Raw genomic sequence first — 22417 nt, 5'->3', positions numbered from 1 at the left:
CTCCAGCATGCGGCACCAGGTATCGCGCCCCCCCCCCCCGAGCCTTCAAATCCCCCGGTCGCGTCAGGAGAAAGCAGTACACACGCTGCTTTAGACCTGTCCTGAGAAGACTTTCTTTCTCCTTCAACTTCCCTTCCTGTTCCCGTGTAGGCGGGAAGTTGTAGGAGAGAGAAGGGCTTTCAGGCAGGGACAGGTCTAAAGCAGTGTTTGTACTGCTTTCTCAATGAAGCTGCGGGCGACTCGAGAGAATGGAAGACTAGGGGGAGGGGATGATACCAGGCAGCACGGGGCTGGAGGGAGAGAAAGAATGGCCACAAATTCTTGGTGTCACTTGTGCTGGAGGAGTGGAGGCAGCTTCTCTGCAGCAGAGCTGGGTTCCTGGGTCACAGACATGTTGGAGCCGCGGCACAGAGGTGAGAGAGCACATTTGCATGACAGTGTTAACTCTGCTCTCTGGCTGATCAGGGCAATGAACTCAACAGCTAATTGCAACTTGAAATGTTTTATTTCAATTCCATGTGGGCAGTGATTTACTTTCAATCAGCAGTGCAAGGGCTGCCTTCACATGTTTTCTTTTTCCTGTGCTGCAAAGAATGTACCCAGAACCAGAGCCTTTGTGATACCAGCAGTGAAAAAGCAGGTTGTCGATGTGGGGGAGGGATCAGGTCAGACGGACAGCCCTGGGGTTAACTCTCTGTCTCTCTCCGGCATAGGAGGGGAGATGGCACGGAGAGTGGCTTAGTATTATTACGTTTAAATAGACTGAAGCATGTATGGTAAATCATTTCAATTTTCAACTGATCTTTCCACATAGGTGGGAGCACAAATTCCATTAGGCCGTCTGGGTACCAGGATTCTATGATAGAATATTAGCATAAGCTGGCATTATGGACCTGTATTTAGGTGCATCCACTTATACCATGTCAGTGCATGAGCCTCAACACGGCACTTTAGCGCATAGTTTACAAAATTGTGTATGATATGTTGGACACTCCCATGCCCTGCCCAGGGCTGCTGGGGGGGGGGGGGGTGACAAAATTCCCCATGCCCAGCCTCCAAGGGGGCCCGGTGCTGAGATCTATGACTCTCCTGCTCCTGTCAGGACCCAGGTGATGGCGTTAACGTGATAACCCGGTCCCGGCACACAGGAACAGGAAAGAGACAGACCACAGCGGCGGGACCCCCGGAAGGCTGTCAGACTGTGCGTTGTTTTTAAGGCAATCGGCAGTGCGTTGTTTTTAAGGCAATCGGCAATGCATTCCAACGTTGCGTGCAGATGTAGGAGAAGCTGGATGCATATAATGATTTGTATTTAAGTCCCTTGCAGTTAGGGTAATGGAGGTTTAAAAAAGTATGTGAGGAACTTTTTGTGTTTCTTGCTGGTATGTCTATAAGGTCTGAAATATACATCGGGGCCTCTCCATGGATGATTTTATGAGCCAGGGTGCAGATTTTGAATGTAATTCAGTCTGTTAGTGGGAGCCAATGTAATTTGTTTCTAAGGGGACTGGCGCTTTCATATTTCGCTTTTCCAAATATGAGTCTGGCTGATGCTGGGGTGTGGGGGGGGGGGGGGGCGCGGTAGGGTAGAGATGAGAAGGGCTGATGCCGAGCTACAGCGTTGGATGAAGGGGTAGAGAAGCAAAGTTTGAACGATATCAGTTCTGAAATTTTACTGTAGGATCCTGTCGTGTGTTGATATGTTTGCCATTATAGTAGACTTACGCCTTGTCAAGTTTAAGATGTGCGACAGTGTAAACTATATTTTAAAATATTGGTTTTTCCAAATGTTGATGCTGGGCATACTACTTAGAAATCCATCATCAAGTGCATTCTAATGCATTATTTTGTAGCAAGAAACACTACTCACACCTATATACACAGTGCCCACCCATATTAGCTCTGGGCCCACCCAAAATGTTAGGTCTGGCTACGCCACTGCAGCATACTTTCGCAATACTGCTTCTAGCTGCTGTTTCTGGGTGGGGGTTAATTGCTCTCCCATTACAACTTGTTGTGTAAATCCCTCTGGTAATGTCTCTGCTTGGAGGTGAGGTATGTGTTCACTATCCTGTCACTCTTAAGGTAGGCTGCACACAGCTAACACCATAGCTGTGCCATCTGCATTGGTCTTTAACTTATTTACATGAAAGGAGCGCTGCTTTCTGATGTGAGAGTCCATAGATATAACATAGTTTGCATCATTTAGGCGCCATATGACCTTGTAAGGTCCCACCCAGTTAGCCTGAAGTTTATTCTGACGTACCGAGACTAAAACAAGTACCTGCTGGCCCTCATGAAACTCTCTATTTCGGGCTTTACAATCATACCAGGTCTTTTGCTTAGTTTGGGCTGCCTTCAAGTTATCTCTGACAAAGCCCACAAAATCTAATTTCTGGTGCATATTGACTACATATTCAATTACAGGGGTGTCAGAGGTGTCAACTTTCCCTTCCTAAAGTTCTCTTATTAGGGCAAGGGGCTCTCTCACCCTCCAGCCATAAAGCAGCACAAATGGGGAGAACCCAGTAGACTCCTGGGGTACCTCGAAGTACGCAAATACTAGACAGGGCAAGTACTTTTCCCAATCTCAGTCTCCAGACTCCACAAAAGTCTTTAACATATGATTTAATGTCCCATTAAATTTCTCCATCAACCCATTGGTCTCAGGGTGATATGGGGTACTATGTACAGATTTCACTCCACAGTGTGCCCACAGATTTTGGATCAGCTCAGACAAATTGTGTCCCTAGGTCTGAGAGTCTTTCTCGTGGATATCCTACCTGGGAAAATATTTCTACCAGGCACCCGATTATGGAATTTCCCTTTGAGTGTATACTAAAAACTTGAAAATGCACATTCCTAGTGAGCATATAGTCTAGGCATTTATTGTGAAGTTGAAGTGAAAGAGGCAGAATGTTTTGCCTCTGAAGTTCACACTGACTTTGTAGAGGGCTCAGTTTTTCCTAACAAAAATAATAGTGATCTCCAATATTTGCTTTATGACTTGAAAATCTGATGAAAAGTATTCTGACGATATTATTACATCCACTGTAACCAGTTCTAAGAATTATTGCTGTCTTTGTGATGAGTCATTCTATTTGTGGTGATGTGAATTTGTTTTCATTATCTAATTAGCACAGTTGTTATAAAGCTAAAGAGAACATACAAATATAGAAATACGTATATACACACATGCAAATCCTTTGCTATATGCTCTTGAAAACTCAATTCTGAAGCAGATGGAAATGTATACATCTTGGGTAACTACAGCAACTGAATCTAATAGTAAGGGCAAGCCTTCCCCTACTCTCAATGGGCACTTCACACTTCACTGAGAGGACAGCAAAGGAGAGGGGCTGCACTTGGATGTTGCTGAGCTGGGTGGGGAAAATCTCCCTCACACTTTGAAGAGTTAGGGTGAGGAATTACCTCTGAATTTTCTAAGCAGAAGAAACTCCCTAGTGGTGGCAGTGGAGGCAGTAGTGGGACTGAGTGGAGCAAACACAGCAACCCTCAAGCACAGGCTCCCCCTACTTCTCCTACTAGCATGCTTATTGGCTGTGCCTGCATTTCTTCTCTATCCCCCCATCCTCTGCTGATTTTTTTTTTTTGTTCAGTATCAGGCTACAACTGCTTCTCTCTGAGGGCAGCATGATGGTGACAGTGGAACCTGAGACCGCAGCAAAACTGGCAGTGGGACTTAGGTCGTTTCTTTGTGCTGTCCAGGACTACAGTTGTTTCTTCTTCCAGCAGGCATGGTGGTGTTGCCTGCTCCCATGTGACCAGTGCCTGAAAAGAGCATCCTGCATCTACACGTTTGTGCGAGGCAGTTTGTGCACATGTGATGCTAAGCATTTAAGTAACGATGTTGTCACGGTCCTACTGTGACTTGGCGACGTCCAAGGACTAGGCTGGCCTGCGGGAGTGTTGATAAATGTGGTGGACGAGTCTGCAGCTGCAATACCGGAGCACTCTGCCAGCAAGTATAGAACTGATTTCAGAGAATTGGATAGGCCGGCGTCTATTTTGGATGACGTCAGATGCCGGACCCGATTTAACCTTGCCAATATTTCAAACAGATGCTCTAGCGTCAAAGCCGCCCTAGCTTACAGTGTTTTGGTCAGCTGCGGGTCTTGAGAGGTCTTGCTGCTTGTGACTGTGTGGGCTTGCTTTTAGCCTTTTGCTTGTGAGGTTATACCTTTGAGGCATCTTGCTGCTTATGTCTGTGTCGGCTTGCCTTTAGTCTTCTGCTTGTGAGTGTGTTTCCAGCACAGCGTCTTGCTGCTTGTGTCTGTGCGGGCTTGACCTTCGCCATAGTGGTTTGCTTCAGTCCGCTTCCTGTACACTTCTTTCCTTTCTGGCTTGCTGATTGAGTTCCAGGTCAGCCTTGCGGACCGAGTGACTGGACTTTGTTACGCATGGGTTCCAGTTCGGCCTTGCGGCCCGTATGAGAGTTCTGCCTCTTCCTCCTGTATCTTGCTTTCTGGTCCTAATGTGCGTGTTGGGCCTTGTGGTCTTTTAGTTTCTTTGTGCAGGCATGGGTTCAGTCTGCCTTAGGCCTCAGCCTTTGTCCAGGGGCTCACTCCCAACCATAACAGATGTGAGTACTCCATGCAAGGATATTAGTCTTACCACATTTGTCTTAGCAGTGTGTTCTGGGATGGGGGGTGAAGGAGAAGTGAAACAGGGAACTGCTTAAATATATCATTCTCCTTTATATCCCCATCCTCTCTCTCCAATCAGGAAAAAATTACAACATCCCATCAGCCACAGTATTTATGTTTATCTACACAAAAAAGCTGGATTAATTTTTCTGTTCAAGTTCTCATTCTGATGTTATAGTTTTGTTTTAATCAGATATATTTTCTTTATTATGGCAGGGTTAAATAAGCACACACTGAATGTATCATGTTTTTGGTATGTAACAATATTTCTTCCTGTAAACAGTGTCATGGTTTCACAAATCTGTGGTAGTGGCTGAAGAAAAGTCCACAGCCAGCACCAAACCAATAATTTTTTTAAATATATAAATGAAAGAAAGACATAATGAAATAGTATATCATGGTTACATGGTTTTACTGGGGTAAATTTTCAGCCATCAAGGTCACCATATTAAGTGCTAGTACCGGTGCTTAACTTAATATGTACCTTCAGTGCCACTATCTGTATAAAGTAGTGGTGCTCAATATATTTAGTGGTGACTGTGCTGAGACTATCTGAAGTTTAGACCTAAATTAAATAGGCAACTTATCCATTTAGCACATAATTTCTGGCATTGCCTGCACTCCTCCCATAACCCGGCCCCTTATTATTCAGATAAAATTGAGAAGTTTAGCAACTTCAACTTACCTGAGTAACTTTGTCAAATGCATTTTCCACTTGCTCTAAATATTGGGCTGATTACTTACATACAAAAACACAGTTTTGAATAGTGGCAAAATGAGAGATTGAAGAGTAACAGATACTGCTGAAGGAGCTGATTCATTTAAGGTGGTAGAAAATTTTAACATTACCTTTCAAGCCTTCTGCTGACAATTGCTGGGGGGTAGGGACCGAATAATAAATCAAGAAACACGCCAACATACTTAATTCAGATTCTTCAAGTGGCTGCTCGCTGAAATAGGAGTGCAGGCAGATGTCACCACCACCTGGCACAATGAAGAAAGAACAGAGTAGAGAAAAAATTATGATTCAGGAGTTCAGCTGTAAATCAAAAAGGTGCTATATATTCATCAAATCCATATGGGCAAAGTTTAACCATACTGTTCATTAGTATTTCTTGAAAACTGTCTTTGAGGGGATAAAGTGAATTAACTGACTCATTTCTCACACATATTCTCAGTGTGGGATTTCCCATTTACTATATTAAGTGCCCTGTGCTATTTTCTGGATCTCAGATACTGAGGCAATCGAATTGGGAAGGGTGCTTGATTTGTTTTAAAATATTACAACAAAACTCTGATTCTGGTAAACTAGAAAGAAGAATTTCAGATAAAGTGCACTCTCAAAAATACAACAAAACCAAGTTGCTTATGTATAGCAAGTGTATTCTGTGGACAGTAGGACATAAGCTCTCACAAATGGTATCATCCAACAGTCTGTGCAGAGAAGCCTTTTCTAGAGAATTACTAGAAGCGTTTAGAAAAAGGAAAGATATTTGAATTTAACTCACACCTTTTCAGTAGTAGCTGAAGGCAAAGAGGCACTACGGTACATGGATACAATGTCCTGCTTGTCACAGTTGTGTAAAGAAAGCTCAAAAAGACATCTCTCAGGGAAAATGGGTGGGTATGTGATGGCTTCTATCCTATTGTCCAGAGAACACCTGTTACAGATAGTCAAGTTTGATTTTCTCCCAAAGCAAGCAGGATGGCAAGTTCTCACAGATGAGACTTCCTAGCTACAGGCTTCTGTCAACAAAAACAAGAACAAATCATGAAAGGAACTGCAATGGGCAGATACCAAGTAATGTTTTTGGTGGCAATGAGCCGTTTCAGTTGTATTTATTTATTGGGCAGCAAATTAGAAATTAAAGAAAACAGACTGGGGGGGTGGGGGAGGGGGGTCTGGAGGATAGTTTGGCCAAGTCAATTATGTTAGGAATCACTTTCCAAAAGAGTAATGAAATTGAAGTTCATGTCACAGCTCTGCAACCCTGGTCTTTATAGAGAGATCTCAAGTGGGCTACTGATGCAGCTGTGGCTCAGACATTGTGAATTTTGGCAGAATATGCAGTCTGCTACTCAATTGGGCAGCGTATTCTTGGCAACAGTCCCAAATTTATTGGGATAAAAAGAAACAAAAAGCTCGGTTAGGGCTTTCTATTTCTAAGGGCTCATTTGCAATACAATGTATACAAGACATTCACCTTTCTGAATGGGCAGCTGAAGGAAAATTGTTGAAAGGACAATTGACTGATTAAGATGAAACTCCAGCACCACCATAGAAGGAATTTTGAATGAATGAGCAGAACCACTCTATTGTTGAAAAACACTGTATAGGATGGATCAATCATTAGAGCTAATTAATACTGTGCGCTAAAGATACCTGGGTCAAGTACTTAGGGTCACTAGAATCCAGTGTCTAGAAGAGAACTCTCATCAACTGGCTAAGAACAATGCTGAGGTGGCTTGATGAGATGCTCTATCAGAAGCAAGCCCCTCATAAAGTGAACAACTAAAGACTGTACAGAGAAGGGTTTACAATTTACTTGATGGAACTCCACAATATCTTTAATGATTTGCATTTTTGTATGATAGAACTGGACACCCCTCACCCTCAGAGGGGTGACATTAATACCATTTTACTTAATAAAGAAAAACGATGGATTTATAGACTGAACTGTGTGGAACCTAATGGATTAAACAGGGAGATCAACTGGTAAAAAGAAATTTTTTTTGTTTTATGGTTTTAAGTAATTGCACCATGTATGCAAAAGTCTTGATGGTGGATATTTTAGGGAGCATATTGTTTTTCATTTATACTTCATTTCAAATTTGTTTTTCTCTAACATTCATTTTTAGTTCTGTTTATGTAGTTTAAATCATTGCACATAAAGATGATTTGGGTAATTGATGTCATTCTGCATGGGGATGTATAATTTATGACGTCCCCATGTGTCTGATTCTATGACTATAGTTGCACCCGTTAGGCTGTTATAACATACTCGAGCATAAGAGCTGTTTAAGTGAAGTAAATGCTTTCCTAAAACGTTGATACAAGTGAAAATTGTATAGGTTTAACTGAAAGATTTTTCTTTTTAGATATGACGGCAAAAAATTGTGTGAATCTTAAGAACAGGCATATTGATGTCAAAATGCCTTCATTTTCTAATATCACGTGGTGAATCACCCACATTGTTGTTGAACAATTTTATTGGGTGCTACTGATCATCACTATAAGTGTTGGTGTGGGCGTCAGGTGATCTCAGTTTACTTAATTCAGTGCTGATTAAGATAAGTTTCTCTCTAGAGACAATTCAACTGAAGCTCCCGAGTCTTGGCAGCAATTTTTCTTATTTGAAAGAATTGACCATATTGCTTTTATGCTTATATATGCTGGCATTGCCTACTGAGATTGAGAGGACAGAAGATATCATCAGACTGTAGTGCCGATTTTGAGACTCCTGGTGCAGAAGTATTTTGCTGAAACACAGCTTCATGTCGAGTGCATCTGAGTTTACAAGTCTGCTACAAGTGGTTCACTGTATGAAATTTTTGTTGTTAAAGCCTTCTTCTCGAGTTTCCCCTTTGATCTACATCAATAAATTGATTTTTTTTTTCCATCCTCTGGAGTCCATTTATTGGCGCAAAGACTACTGGTTGAACCCTGCTTTTTTCTACTTACTTTGATGTCATCTCTTGTTGAATAATATCAGGCTTTAAAATAAAATTTTTTTAAAAAAGATAAAATACTATATAGATTTTTACACCATTTGGGTTCTGGTAGCACTGGTTAAGGAAGACGGATGATTATGAACAATTGTGAGGGTAGGACTTCTAATAGGCATAGCTTATATGATGTCTGATCTCCTCCATTTACATAAACTTCATTTTCAAGTAAAAAAATATTTTTTTTGAAGTAAAATTAATTTTGAAAGTTATTTGTAGATCATGACTCATGTATATTACATAATCACAGTTATAGGTTTCCCACATTTTGTTTTATTTTTATCATGGTGGGAACATTATTTATGTACTCTTTTCTTGTGATAACATCATGGTAAGTACTAACTACACTAAAGTAAACCCTACCCTAACTCAGAAAGATGTAGAGGCACTCGGACAGTTCTTGTATAGGGCAGATAAAAGGAATTAAGGCCTTGCTGTCACTAGATGGCACATATCTTCCACCTGAAACCATAAGACCATTGTGTTAAGTCTCTCCTAGAAGCCAGGAGACTATCTAAAATGATATTAGGCAGGTTCAGAGCAACTAAATTCAACCTATCAATATCCAGTCTAAGACAGAGAGGGACCCAACGCTGGTATTCAATAACATTCTTGAGCTTATGTGGTCAGCACTGGATAATATCCCAGCTTGTAGGTTCTTCTTATGGAAAGTTCCAGAAGAGAGACATTTACCTAAGCTGATAGGGGACTATGAGAATCATGTTCTCGTCTTAAGCTTCAGTACAGTCTTAGCAGCAACATTATGAATATTTTGCAAGTTATTTATATGTTTTACTAACTTGTTATATTTATGTGATTATTAGAAAATTATATGCATCACTTACTGTCTATACTGCCCTGGCCATCTTAAGCACTGCATATTTTAATACTAGTGCTGTTCTCGATTGGGTATCACAGCAATTATATAAAAAATTGAATGGAAATGGAACCTGCACCTTGAGTGCTATATACAGTTCTGGTTGTTCCAACTCAAACAGATATAGCAACAACTTCAAAGGCTTGGAGCAGGGCAACCAAAATGATAAAGAGGACAGAACAGATTCCCTAGGGAGAAAGGCTGAACAGGTTAGGACTCTTCAACTTGGAGACGAAAGCTAAGAGGCATATGATAGAAGTCTATAAAACTGTGAGCAGGGTGGACTGGGTAAATATGATAGGTTTTTTACCGCTTTCAATAGTACTAAGGTACTGTTGAAACTAATGAGTTAAGAACATTTAAAACAAACTGAAAAAAATATTTCATTCAGTTTGAGCTGTGCAATCTGTTGCTGGAAGATCCGGTCAAGGGGGGTACGCAGTAGCATAGCTGAGTTTAGAAAGGGTTTAGACAAGTTCTTAGAGGAAATGTCCATAAACCATCTTAGGAGTAAGCAATCCACAGAGTGGATGAACACAAACCCCACGAAAGTCAAAACAATCAAATGAAGAGTGGGGAAATGGACCAATGACTCCAGGGAAACAGGGTACGAGAGTAAAGAGAATAACTTATTCACAGACTCGACACAGTACTGTGTTTCGGCCACAGGCCTGCCTCAGGAGTCTTAAATCGATCCTTGAAGTTTAATGGTAAATATGGTACCGGGAAGTTTTGATAAAGACTTTAAGCAATATGCTGTAGATAGTGTGGCGTCTCTCTCTGGTGTATAGAGGACAAAACCCATCATTAACCATATAGGCTTCACAAAGCCACAGCTTGTCTCAGGGTATTTACTTTAAAGAATGGATCTGCTCCTTGTGATCCTTCCAGGAACTTGTGCCTTGGATTGGCCACTGTCAGAGACAGAATCCTAGGCTGATAGATCTTATGTTCTTGTAAGAATGCTACTCTGGAGATTGCAGATGTCAATTTCCTACCTAAAGAGGTCTTTTACTAAGCTGCGGTAGTGTTTTTAGCTTATGGCAGAAATCAGTTGGTGGTAAACACTGAGACACCCATAGGAATATAATGGGCATCTTGGCGTTTTTACTGCCAGCTGATTTCTATTTTAAGTTAAAAATGCTACCACAGCTTAGTAAAAGACCCCCTAAAAGCCATAACTTGACTTCCAAAACCTCCCTACTGCACCTTTATTGTTGGCAACCACATGTATCATGACAGTCTAACCCTCTTCGTTATTCTCTACAATCCTATCTAGTTGAATCATGACATCCTCTAGCTGACGTACAATTTAAGTCCTGCTCACTTAACTTGCTCTGCTATCAGCTCTCCCTTTGGTAGATAAGGCCAGCAAAGTACTTATCACCCTTACTGAAGATGGCTGCCAGAAGCCAACTTACAGCCATTTACAATTTCCTCAAAGTTTAACAAGATAATATGCTACATTACTTGTCAACTGTTTCTATAGACCAAGCAGGTTTTTGCACTCTTGAGGGTACTCAGCATCAAAACATTCTGTCACTCTCTCAAATTCAATTTTCTGAGACATGATGTCGCGTTCTCGAGGGCCTTGGCATTCTGTCAGGCTTCTTCCCCGGAAGCACTGGGTTTGTGAGTCCTTGGACCACTACCGTGGAGCGGCAGTGGCAGGCAAGGTCACCTTCAAGGCAGTGACAAGGCAAGGCTGGACTGGAACCCCGGACTGAAGTTCTGCACAGGAATACACAGGACTGGAATGCACTGGATGGGTGCACACTGGACTGGAACCCACTGGACTGGTACCCATGGGACCAGAGCCCACTGGACAGGAACCCACGGGACCAGAACCCGCTGGACAGGAACACACTGGATCTAGGCTTCACCTACGCTTAGCCACCGTTCCCCAAGGGTTGAGCCCTCAGGTTCGGGCAGCCAGCAGGGCTTACAGGAAAACCGGAACTGGAACTAGCAAGCAGGAACAACAGGAATCAGGATACAGAAGTGCCCCCAGGCACCTAGGCGAAAGCAAGGCATACAGGCAGGGAATGTCCGGGTTCCGGCAATAGTCAGGTCTGACCGCAGGCAGAGAATATCCGGGTTCAGGCAGTAGTCGGGTCAGGCAGCAGGCAACAAGAATCGGGGTTCAGGCAATGGTCAGGTCCAGCAGCAAGCAGAGAATATCTGGGTACAGGCAGTAGTCTGGTCAGACAGCGGGCAGAGAGTAGTCAGATTCAGGCAATGGTCAGGTCAAGGAGCAAGCAGAGAATATCTGGGTTCAGGCAGTAGTCAGGTCAGACCGCGGGCAGAGAGTAGTCACATTCAGGCAATGGTCAGGTCAAGGAGCAAGACTATGGCTGGAGCTCCAGTAGCAAGGAGTACTGGCAGCAGACAGGACTAGGGCTGAAGCTCCAGAAGCGAAGGAAAACACACACGGGAAACCAGAAAGCTAAACACATGAAAACTAGTAAAGCTGTACACAAGCTAACAAGCAAGCTATGCCCAAGCTACTAGTAACAAGCTAGAACTCACACTGAACTGGACAATGTAGCAGTACACAGAGCACTCTAACATACCAGGGACCTTAGACGATGCAAAGGCTGCAGTCTCTAAGTGCTTAATAAAGTCCTTCAACACCAGAGGCACAGCTGCAGCAATCTCTAAGTAACTACAGTGGCTGTTCAGGCACAAACCAAGGAGCAGGCAGAAAGCACAGTGAAACACAGAGAGGCTTCCCACACCCAGGTGTAGTGTAGTGAAGCAATTAGAGTCATGCTGGAAGCAGCCAGCACAGAGAGAGAGAGAGAGAGCTAACCCAGGCAACACCCACAGGTGCAGTATAGTGAAGCAATTAGTGTCATGCTGCTGGATGCAGCCAGCACAGGGAGCCAGAGCTAGCTCAGAAAGGACAGACAGAAGAAACAGGAGCCAGCTAGGAAGCTGACCCCCAGGAATAAGGTAAGTCTGAGGGTGGTCACGGCCACAGACGTGACACATGATTCTGCTCATTTTTTTATAGCAGGGCCATCCTGTTTCCCTCAGATTGTTGACTAGCACAATTGCAGGGTTTTTTTTTAGTAACTATAAGATGTTATCTTTTCGGTGGTGGTGTATTTTCTGCTACCTTGTTTATTAGATTGGTTTTAAGAAACAGTGTGAGGCATTTTTGTTTACACAGGTCATTTTTACTTATCTTTGATTACCATTTTACAATAGTTGTGCAGAGGATTGTCCTGGTGCACGGCTGGCTCAAAGAGTTGCAGCTCTCTGAGCCTACTTTTGCTTAGGCTCTCCCCCACCCCCCACCCCCATTTTGAGGCCAATGAACCATACAAATATGGGTCATGAATTCAATATAACGCTGCTCTGTGGTACAACTAAAGCAGTTTACATATTATATATAGGTACTTTCTCTGTCCCTGGTGAGCTTGCAATCTAAAGTTTGATACCTGGGGCAGTGGAGAGTTAGGTGACTTGCCCAGGGTCACAAGGAGCTGCAGTGGGAATCAAACCTGGTCCCCCAGGTTATCAGTCCACTGCACTTTTGTCGCGTCCCTCACCCGCACCTGCAGTCCGCTCCTCGCTTCCTCTCTCAGTGAGGGGAGCGTCGGTCAGGCAGCCTCAGCCGGCAGCGAACGCCCCACTCCTTCCCTTGGTGGCTCGGCTGTCGGGGCGCCTAGACGACGTTTCCATCTCTGATGGCGGTGGCTGCGGGAGCGTCGGCCATTTTGGCGACCGGCGTCCCGAGCTGAGGTCTTCTCTTCCGGGCGCGGAGCCCGGGAATGCTGGCCACACCTTCTGCGCCCGGAATGGCTGATGGCCATGGAGGTCCGCCCTCGTTTGTCGGCTGGCCAATCGGGCTCCTGCCAGCCTGCTGAAGGCGTCTCTCTGCCAGCTGACTCGCAGCGTTCCGGATGGGAGGGGTATTTAAGGAGCAGCTCTTCCCTTCAACTTTGCTTCGGCTTCTACTCTTGTAGACTTGCCTGCGCATCTGGGTGACCTGTTGTCACTACCTTCTGCTAGTCCTGATTTAACCTTGCCTTGAACCTGACTACTGCTTTGCTTGCCGCCTGCTCAAGAGACCTTGCCTTGAACCTGACTACTGCTTTGCTTGCCGCCTGCCCGAGAGACGTTGCCTTGAACCTGACTACTGCTTTGCTTGCTGCTTGCCCAGAGACCTTGCCTTGAACCTGACTACTGCTTTGCTTGCCGCCTGCCCGAGAGACTTTGCCTTGAACCTGACTACTGCTTTGCTTGCCACTTGCCCAGAGACTGTGTCTTGATCCTGACTTTTGCTTTGCCTGTCGCCTGCTGGTTCCTAGACCCAGCTCTGTACTGCCTACCTAGCCCTCCGAGCCCCTGCACCACCTGCGGCCCTCAGCCCGCTCTACCCCACGGTTCCGGAAGTCCTGTTGGCCGCCTGCACCTAGGGGCTCAACTCCCTGGGAAGGCAGTCGCCGCAGGTGAAGACTTGGGGTGGTTCGGCTGTCCTTTGGAGGGCCGGGGTCTATCATCTCTCCAACCCTCCAGCAGGACCCAAGGGCTCACGAGACTCCTAGACGAGACAACGTTTGAAGTTACTCAGCGGCAGCTCAAGGCAATTTGTTGCCTTAGGAAAGAGATAAGCTGTCGCAATCCCTCCCCTGCCAAGGCATCCACAATTGGGGGGGGGGGGGGCTCCTCAGAACTCCAGTCAAGAAGCAGGAGGTCCACTCATTGAGGTCAGGTGGTTGTCACAAGAAAAAAAGAATGCAACGTATTCCCAAGCAATATAGGGGCATATTTTCAAAAGGCACTTGGATGTTCAGCACAGCACCAAATGTTTTGAGTATCCTTCTGTAACCATTTCCGACAAAAGTATCCATACAGTTTCATATATCAGGAAAATAGGACATGGAAGGGGCATTCCAGTACACTCTATAAATGCAGCCACTGTTATTAAACACCTAAATATGCAGCTTATATATTTTTGGTCTGGACAATACAAAAGCAGATATAATTTGAAGCATCTGGGCCAAACGAATAAGCAACACATATTTATTTATTGCATTTGTATTCCACATTTTCCCACCTATTTGCAGGCTCAATGTGGCTTACATAGTTTTGGTAAGACATAGTCATTCCAGGATGTCAGATATAATTGGTAATGTACAGAGATTAAGTAAGGGAAGAGGGAAGGAAGATGTTAGGTAGGATAGTGTAGAAGGTGGACTTTAATAATTGGGTGGGGTTGGTGAGGTAGTTTTGTATGTCTATGCTAAATAGCAGTGCCTGCACAAGTATAGTATGTGTAAGTCCATACAGTGGTGGAAATAAGTATTTGATCCCTTGCTGATTTTGTAAGTTTGCCCACTGACAAAGACATGAGCAGCCCATAATTGAAGGGTAGGTTATTGGTAACAGTGAGAGATAGCACATCACAAATTAAATCCGGAAAATCACATTGTGGAAAGTATATGAATTTATTTGCATTCTGCAGAGGGAAATAAGTATTTAATCCCTCTGGCAAACAAGACCTAATACTTGGTGGCAAAACCCTTGTTGGCAAGCACAGCGGTCAGACGTCTTCTGTAGTTGATGATGAGGTTGGCACACATGTCAGGAGGAATTTTGGTCCACTCCTCTTTGCAGATCATCTCTAAATCATTAAGAGTTCTGGGCTGTCGCTTGGCAACTCGCAGCTTCAGCTCCCTCCATAAGTTTTCAATGGGATTAGGTCTGGTGACTGGCTAGGCCACTCCATGACCCTAATGTGCTTCTTCCTGAGCCACTCCTTTGTTGCCTTGGCTGTATGTTTTGGGTCATTGTCGTGCTGGAAGACCCAGCCACGACCCATTTTTAGGCCCTGGCGGAGGGAAGGAGGTTGTCACTCAGAATTGTACGGTACATGGCCCCATCCATTCTCCCATTGATGCGGTGAAGTAGTCCTGTGCCCTTAGCAGAGAAACACCCCCAAAACATAACATTTCCACCTCCATGCTTGACAGTGGGGACGGTGTTCTTTGGGTCATAGGCAGCATTTCTCTTCCTCCAACACGGCGAGTTGAGTTCATGCCAAAGAGCTCAATTTTTGTCTCATCTGACCACAGCACCTTCTCCCAATCACTCTCGGCATCATCCAGGTGTTCACTGGCAAACTTCAGACGGGCCGTCACATATGCCTTCCGGAGCAGGGGGACCTTGCGGGCACTGCAGGATTGCAATCCGTTATGTCGTAATGTGTTACCAATGGTTTTCGTGGTGACAGTGGTCCCAGCTGCCTTGAGATCATTGACAAGTTCCCCCCTTGTAGTTGTAGGCTGATTTCTAACCTTCCTCATGATCAAGGATACCCCACGAGGTGAGATTTTGCGTGGAGCCCCAGATCTTTGTCGATTGACAGTCATTTTGTACTTCTTCCATTTCTTACTATGGCACCAACAGTTGTCTCCTTCTCGCCCAGCGTCTTACTGATGGTTTTGTAGCCCATTCCAGCCTTGTGCAGGTGTATGATCTTGTCCCTGACATCCTTAGACAGCTCCTTGCTCTTGGCCATTTTGTAGAGGTTAGAGTCTGACTGATTCACTGAGTCTGTGGACAGGTGTCTTTCATACAGGTGACCATTGCCGACAGCTGTCTGTCATGCAGGTAACGAGTTGATTTGGAGCATCTACCTGGTCTGTAGGGGCCAGATCTCTTACTGGTTGGTGGGGGATCAAATACTTATTTCCCTCTGCAGAATGCAAATAAATTCATATACTTTCCACAATGTGATTTTCCGGATTTAATTTGTGATGTGCTATCTCTCACTGTTACCAATAACCTACCCTTCAATTATGGGCTGCTCATGTCTTTGTCAGTGGGCAAACTTACAAAATCAGCAAGGGATCAAATACTTATTTCCACCACTGTATGTAGCTTACATGGGTATTTTCAGCAGAATGAAGTATACATGTAGAGCCACTGAAAAAACAGCTAAGCTACATATGTACTTACAAGTATATGATGACTTCATAATTAAAAAAAAAAAACCACAACCACCCTCTGCACTGCTCTGTATGCAGCATAATTCATAGTAGTTTAATTATGTAGCCCAAGTCTCAAATATAAAACATTAAGGATCCTGCAAACAACCAGGATATGATATACCAAGGAACTAAAAGAAAAAAGACAAACAAGAAACTAGTTTTATTTTGGTGGTATAAACGACACTGTGTTTCTCACATTTTTGTTTTTGAATATGTATTCTCTAACCTGTCCCCCAACAATGGGTACAGAGCAGAGCTGGGACATTTCTCCATGGAATGCAACATGCCAAACCCCCCCCCCCCCCCCCCCCCCCCCCCCCCCCCCCCGATTCTGGTGTCATCTCAATAACAGTACCAGGCACTATGAAGTAATATAAAATCCTACAGAGTCTCTTACGAAATTTAGAACACATCTACCCAACCATAATAGCACCACTATTGATCTTTACCCCTCAGCATGTTTCCATTTAATTTTCTCTCTATATAAACACAAAGACTTCACGCCTACTCTTTACTATCCACTCCTCAACCCATCTCTGGCATCTGCACTCTCTCACCATCTCTCCCCCTGACATCTGCACCCTCTTTTCATATCCAGTATCTGCACTGTCTCCCCGTTTTCCCCGTGTCCTGTATCTAAACTCTCTCTCGCTCCCATTTTCCAGCATTAGTACCCTCTCCTCATCTCTCCAAATATCCAGCATCTGCTTTCAAACCCACCACCCCCACACTGCTTCCTGGGCCATCAAACCTGCCACTACCACCTCCACAGCAATCACCCCCTATCGCTTCTAGGGCCATCAACAGCCCTCCCTCCTCACAGCTTTTGAGACTGCCAACCCCCTCTTCCCCTGTCTCCCCAAGTCTGCTGCTGCGACTGCTACTACTCTTCATTGAAAAAAGAAAAGAAGTATGCTGGAGTCTAAGAGGCTCCACACCTGTGTAACACCAGGCCTGGTCCCGCCCGCTCCCTCTGATGTATCCTTTCATGGCATGCAGGACCAGCCAAGTGTTAGAAGCGCGATGGAGTCTGAAAAGGCTCCAAACTCGTTTTCTTTTTTCGGTGAAGATCAGCAGCAGCAGACTTCAGCAGATGCTGGAGGAGGTAGGTAGGGGAAGCGGAGTTAGCCCTGGCGGCAGTGGGAGGAAGCAGAGAGGAGGAAGGCGGAGATGGCCCTGAAATGGGAAGAGCAAAGACAGCCCCGTAGTATTGGTGGGAGAGAGGATAGATTTTTTTCACTCTTTCAAAAAACACAAAGACTAAGGGATACTCAATGAAGCTACATGGAAATACTTTTAAAACAAACAGGAGGAAATATTTTTTACCTCAATAAATAGTTAAGCTCTGGAACTCATTGCCAGAGGATGTGCAACAGCAGTTAGCGTATCTGCATTTAAAAAAAGCTTTGGACAGGTTCCCAGAAGGAAAAGTCCATAGTCTGCTACTCAGAGATTGGGGGGGGGGGGGGGGGGGGAGGGGAGGAGCCACTGTTTGCCCTGGAATTGGCAGCATGGAATGTTGTACTATTTGGGTTTCTGCCAGGTTCGTGTGACTTGAACTGGTCACTGTTGGAAGCAGGATACTGGACTAGATGGACCATTGGTCTAACCCAGTGTGGCTATTCTTATGTTATGAGAGATACAGTCTGTGACTGAGGGTTAGGGGATGGAGATGCTGCTGCTAGCCAGAAGATGGCCACTGAAGGAAAGTCTATGAGACAGGCTTTCGGCGCCCTTCACACTTAGCACTGTGAGCCAGTGCTCACTTGGCCTACGCCCAGTGGTGTGCTGGAGCCGGCTCGCACCGGTTGTTAATTTTTATGACATCTTGTGAGCCGGTTGTTGAGGCAGGGTGAGCCGGTTCGCAGCGCCACGCCTCTCCTCCCCAGCTGCAGGACCCAGCACATACCTAAAGCCTTTAAGGCAGCCACGCTGGTGGTCTAATGGATTCTTCGGGGCCCGGGCAGGAAAGATCCCTAGTCTTTCCTGCCCACTGCCGGCGCCGACTATCCACTGCCTCATCTCTTTAAAATGGCTGCTGAGACTTCCGGTTGCGGCCTAGACCGCCCTTGTCTCAGCAGCCATTTTAATGACAGGCGGCGCAGCAGGCAGAAAGTTTGTTGCCAGGTGGTTGGACGTGCGTTTCCTTCCTGTGTCTCGCGGTGGTGCTCTGTGACGGTGCGCGGGTAGACACCATGCGGGCGGCGGCTGCTGCTGTTGCTGTGAGTCACGCGCTGAGAGTTCATCCCGCCCTTCCTGGGAGTGTGTGAGAAGAACCGTGGCGGCGTCTGGTTCCCGCTCCCTCTGTCAGCAAGTCAAGATGGATGCGGGTCTGAAGGAGGAGTGCAGCGCGCTGGGGGGGCTCTTCCAGACTATCGTCAACAACATGAAGGTAAGCGGAGCTGTCGCGCCTTTCCCCCTACATCCGGTAAAAGGGGGGGGGGGTGAGGCTGGGGTGAGATGCCCTGGGGCTGGTGAGCGAGCGGTGACCCTTTCGTCTCGGGATGTGTCCGGGGTGACGGTGAGCGCCACAGGGGGCAGATTTTCCTTCCTTCAGGTGAAAAGACTGAAGCCGCCTCCTCCATTGATGGTGGACTCTGAACAGCTGTTGAATGTTGCTGCCAACTTGTCCAAGGGTTGCCTAGAGTTAGCTGATGCTCTTTTCTGCTCTGGCCACCGGCTACTACTTTTCAAGGTTTTCCCCCAGAAGGCTAATGAAAATTGCATGACTTTAGGAGGCCACCCAGGTTTCCTAGTGCATTAATTTCTGCTCACCCTTCATGGCCAGTTGCCTGTGGTTTGCACTAAAGAAAAGAAGACCTGCTCCACTTTCCTAAATGCTCCCCCAGCACTGTAACTGGAGTAAGAATAGTCTGCCACAGCTTAAAAGATAAGCTTCTTCTATAAATCACAGCTAGCATGGAGGGGAGGGAAGAGTGAGGAAGGAGATGAGATGAGGGAAAAGGAAGAGAGGAGAAAAACTGCACATGGATGAAGAAAATAGGCAGAAGCTGAGGACCAGAAATGAAGAAGAAAAGGAGGAAAGGAAAGAAATAAATAAATGGAAAGGAAGCCCTGGAAACGGAGTTAAGAGGACAGATAGCAGCAGAATCGGACACTGGGCCAGCATGATCAGAAAAACAGTCAGACAACCAAGGTAGAAAAAAAAACATTTTATTTTCATTATAGTGTTTGGAATATGTTCACTTTGAGAATCAGGTGCTCAACATTAAAAGTTTATATTTATTTACTTATTTATTTATGGCATTTTATCGCACATTAAACATGAATTAGATTGGAACCTGGGATCATTTAATTTTTTTTTCCTGGAGTAATGCATTGCCACCCCCCCACCCCCACCCCCAGGCTCTCTCCCTGGCTATAGCCAGCTCTGCAATTTTGGGGGGGGGGGGGCGCAGAGGGGGACAGGGGAAGAGAGCCTGTTGTTAAACATTTACCAGAACACCACTGCCTATGCCTTGAGCTGGCCCTATTCTCGTGTCAATTACTAATAAATGTATGTACTGTATGTATTTCAGTCATTCTCCTTGGTTTCTGGTTTTATTTTCTTTTATGAACAGTTTTTTTTTAAATATTTGTGATTATCATGATGTTTTTATAATTATGTATGTTTGAATTGTAAATCAGTTACAGGTAAAGTATAAAAGCATAAATCCTGTTCTTCCACTGACCTCCACAACTGGCTCTAGTACTTTTTCTCTAGTGTGTAGCTTTATCATCATACCTTACCATCAATACAATAATGTTACCAATTACATTTAACTTGATTTAACACAGTAACCACAATTACTACTTCTGTCAAATTCATCGCTAGCTACTGACTACTAAGCACACATACCTTGTAGCCACTGGTCCAGAGTATTATCAATAGTACACTTCATCACAGGCAGAAATTCAGAGTTCATGAAGAGACCTCTGTTTGGGTTTTTCCTCATTCTCTCTTGCAAGCTTCGGGAACTGAAGAATTCTAAAACCAGTTTTATCTGCCACAGTTCAAAGGTTTCAGAGGCTTCTCGTCTTTCTAATCTTCTAACAGCCTTGATTAGGGAATAAAAATGAAAAGAAGAGGAGAAACAAATCTGGAATAAAAGCAGTGAAAATGACAGAGTGACAGGAGTTCTCCAACAGCAGTTGAGGCAAATGCTGTTGACTGTTCTGAAAAATAAAATCCTCAAAATATTACTCTATTTTTTCAAATTATGTCTTGCTTGCATTTGCATTTTGGAGTGACTACTGGCTTGTTTCTGCTACTTTTACCACAAAAACTAGTAGTGAAAAAAGAAGCTGGAAAACCAGTCCACAAAAGAGAAGCCCAACGGAACTTGCTTGATAGCAGGACTGACTTCTCTCCCCTCACTGCATATTTAGCCAACCGCCTTGAAAAACACTGTCTAGCAATCCAGCAATTAAAGTCTCATTGCATGTCTCAGCCAGACACCGCTGGTACAAATACCCTTTCCCCAACACAGAAAGGACATTTTCCCAGGAGATTTTTACCATTTCTACCAATGATTCAAGTTTATTTGAAATTTGACCGATTACACATAAAATAACACAACAAACTGCATGGGAAGGTACCGCAAAGGGAAGTTGTTCACCTGCAATAGGGTTTCTCTACAGGCAGCAGGATAAATCTGCAGTGGTGTCATCAACAGCACTGATGTGGACAAAGTCTCTTGGAGCTCAAAAAACAATTTTTTTTTGAATGGGAACTCTACTACTTCACGAGTCCTCTCAGTGTACTTCAGCACTTAGGACAACTCTCCAGGAAAACAGAAAGATATGTCTGATTTATCAAGTTGCATATGGAGAACCTCTGTTGCAAGTAAGCACTTTCTTCATCAACAAACCAAGGGTTGACAAACATTTTATGGCTACTGGCTCTGAAGTGGGGTGGAATGGTTAAATAAAAAACAGATGTTTAACTTGTCAAACAATACAAAAGCACTTCATAATACTAATTACCAGCAGATTGAAAACAAATTGTAGAAAGTGTATATGCCTTCCTATGCTTGGCCTGTTACTAAGGGCTAGGCCTAAGGCCTGTACTGTCAGTTTGGTTCTCACATGCTAGCCTACTAACTCAGCATCTTGTGTAACAATCATTTCTTTTTCAGGAGCTCAGAACTGACACTTCATAACATTTGTTTGCAGCTATGTTTTTCATATAAGGTGGATGTAACCTTGGCAGTTGCTGACAGGCTGAGGACACAGTGTGAGCCTGATACGTCCAGAATGTTTCATTTGGGGAGATAGACAGAGAGAGGACACAAGGGTATTGTTCTGACTATGCACGCAGAACTCATAAGCTAATTAGCCAATGGCCACCGACTGTTCACGTGCAGAATATCCATATATGGTATAGGCTAGTTTCTGATTTCTAGTTTAGGGGAACTCACATGATTTGGGAGAAGTACGCCTGGTAGCGCTATAGAAATGCTAAATAGTAGTAGTAGTTGTAGAAGCAAAACTTATGACAGTATTTATGTGATAGCAGGGAGAGGTGTGAGCTGAGCAGAGTTTGTTTTTCAGGATGCGTGCAGCTCACTGACAACCTGCTCCAGGGAGAGAACAATTTACTTTGTATCTGACTTAGTGATATATCAATAAAAGATTTATTGCTGGTTACGCCAAAACACCTAAGTCTGCTTCTCTCTCTTATTTTTCCCAGCCCCTGAGGCTGAGGTATTTCCCTCCTTCCAAGGGACAAGGGAGGAAGGGAATAATATACAAAAGCTTTTTCCCCATCCATTCCCCCCTCCCCCCAAGCATCACATAATCTAACAGGAATCACTAATTTGGTGAAAGCTACTCTCGGTGTGGCACAGGAAGTTGAACCACAAACCCATACTCAAGCGCTACCATGCCTTGCTCCCCCTCCCCTTGCCAGAAGTTTGCATGGGAAAAAAAGGGGGGGAGCATTTGAGTGTGAGCCTCTGCGCCAATTATTTTTGCATATCACCGTGAGGCACCTTAAATATCATAGGTCAAATACCATAGGTCTTCCAAAAGCAGAAAGGATTGCATTTAAATAATGGGTTACAAAGGGCTTCATAACATTAGATTCAGATTATTAGCATGTCAATTTTATGGATTTCCAAAGAAGTATTTTTAGCAGTTAA

At 44.5% G+C, this 22417-nt stretch overlaps 1 protein-coding gene across 1 annotated transcript in view; it reads right to left on the bottom strand.

The window, feature by feature from the left end:
• Positions 1 to 22417, bottom strand: part of ANAPC1 (anaphase promoting complex subunit 1) — a gene marked incomplete in the record, with an annotated part of 281392 nt that overhangs the window by 5206 nt on the left and 253769 nt on the right. The window contains 2 exon segments of the mRNA XM_030195933.1: positions 5517 to 5651; positions 20134 to 20332. Coding sequence (XP_030051793.1) covers positions 5517 to 5651; positions 20134 to 20332 — 334 coding nt within the window.

The sequence above is a fragment of the Microcaecilia unicolor genome, chromosome 3 (genome assembly GCF_901765095.1).
Source record: "Microcaecilia unicolor chromosome 3, aMicUni1.1, whole genome shotgun sequence".
NCBI lineage: Eukaryota > Metazoa > Chordata > Amphibia > Gymnophiona > Siphonopidae > Microcaecilia > Microcaecilia unicolor.
This window is presented reverse-complemented; position numbering and strand designations above follow the sequence as displayed.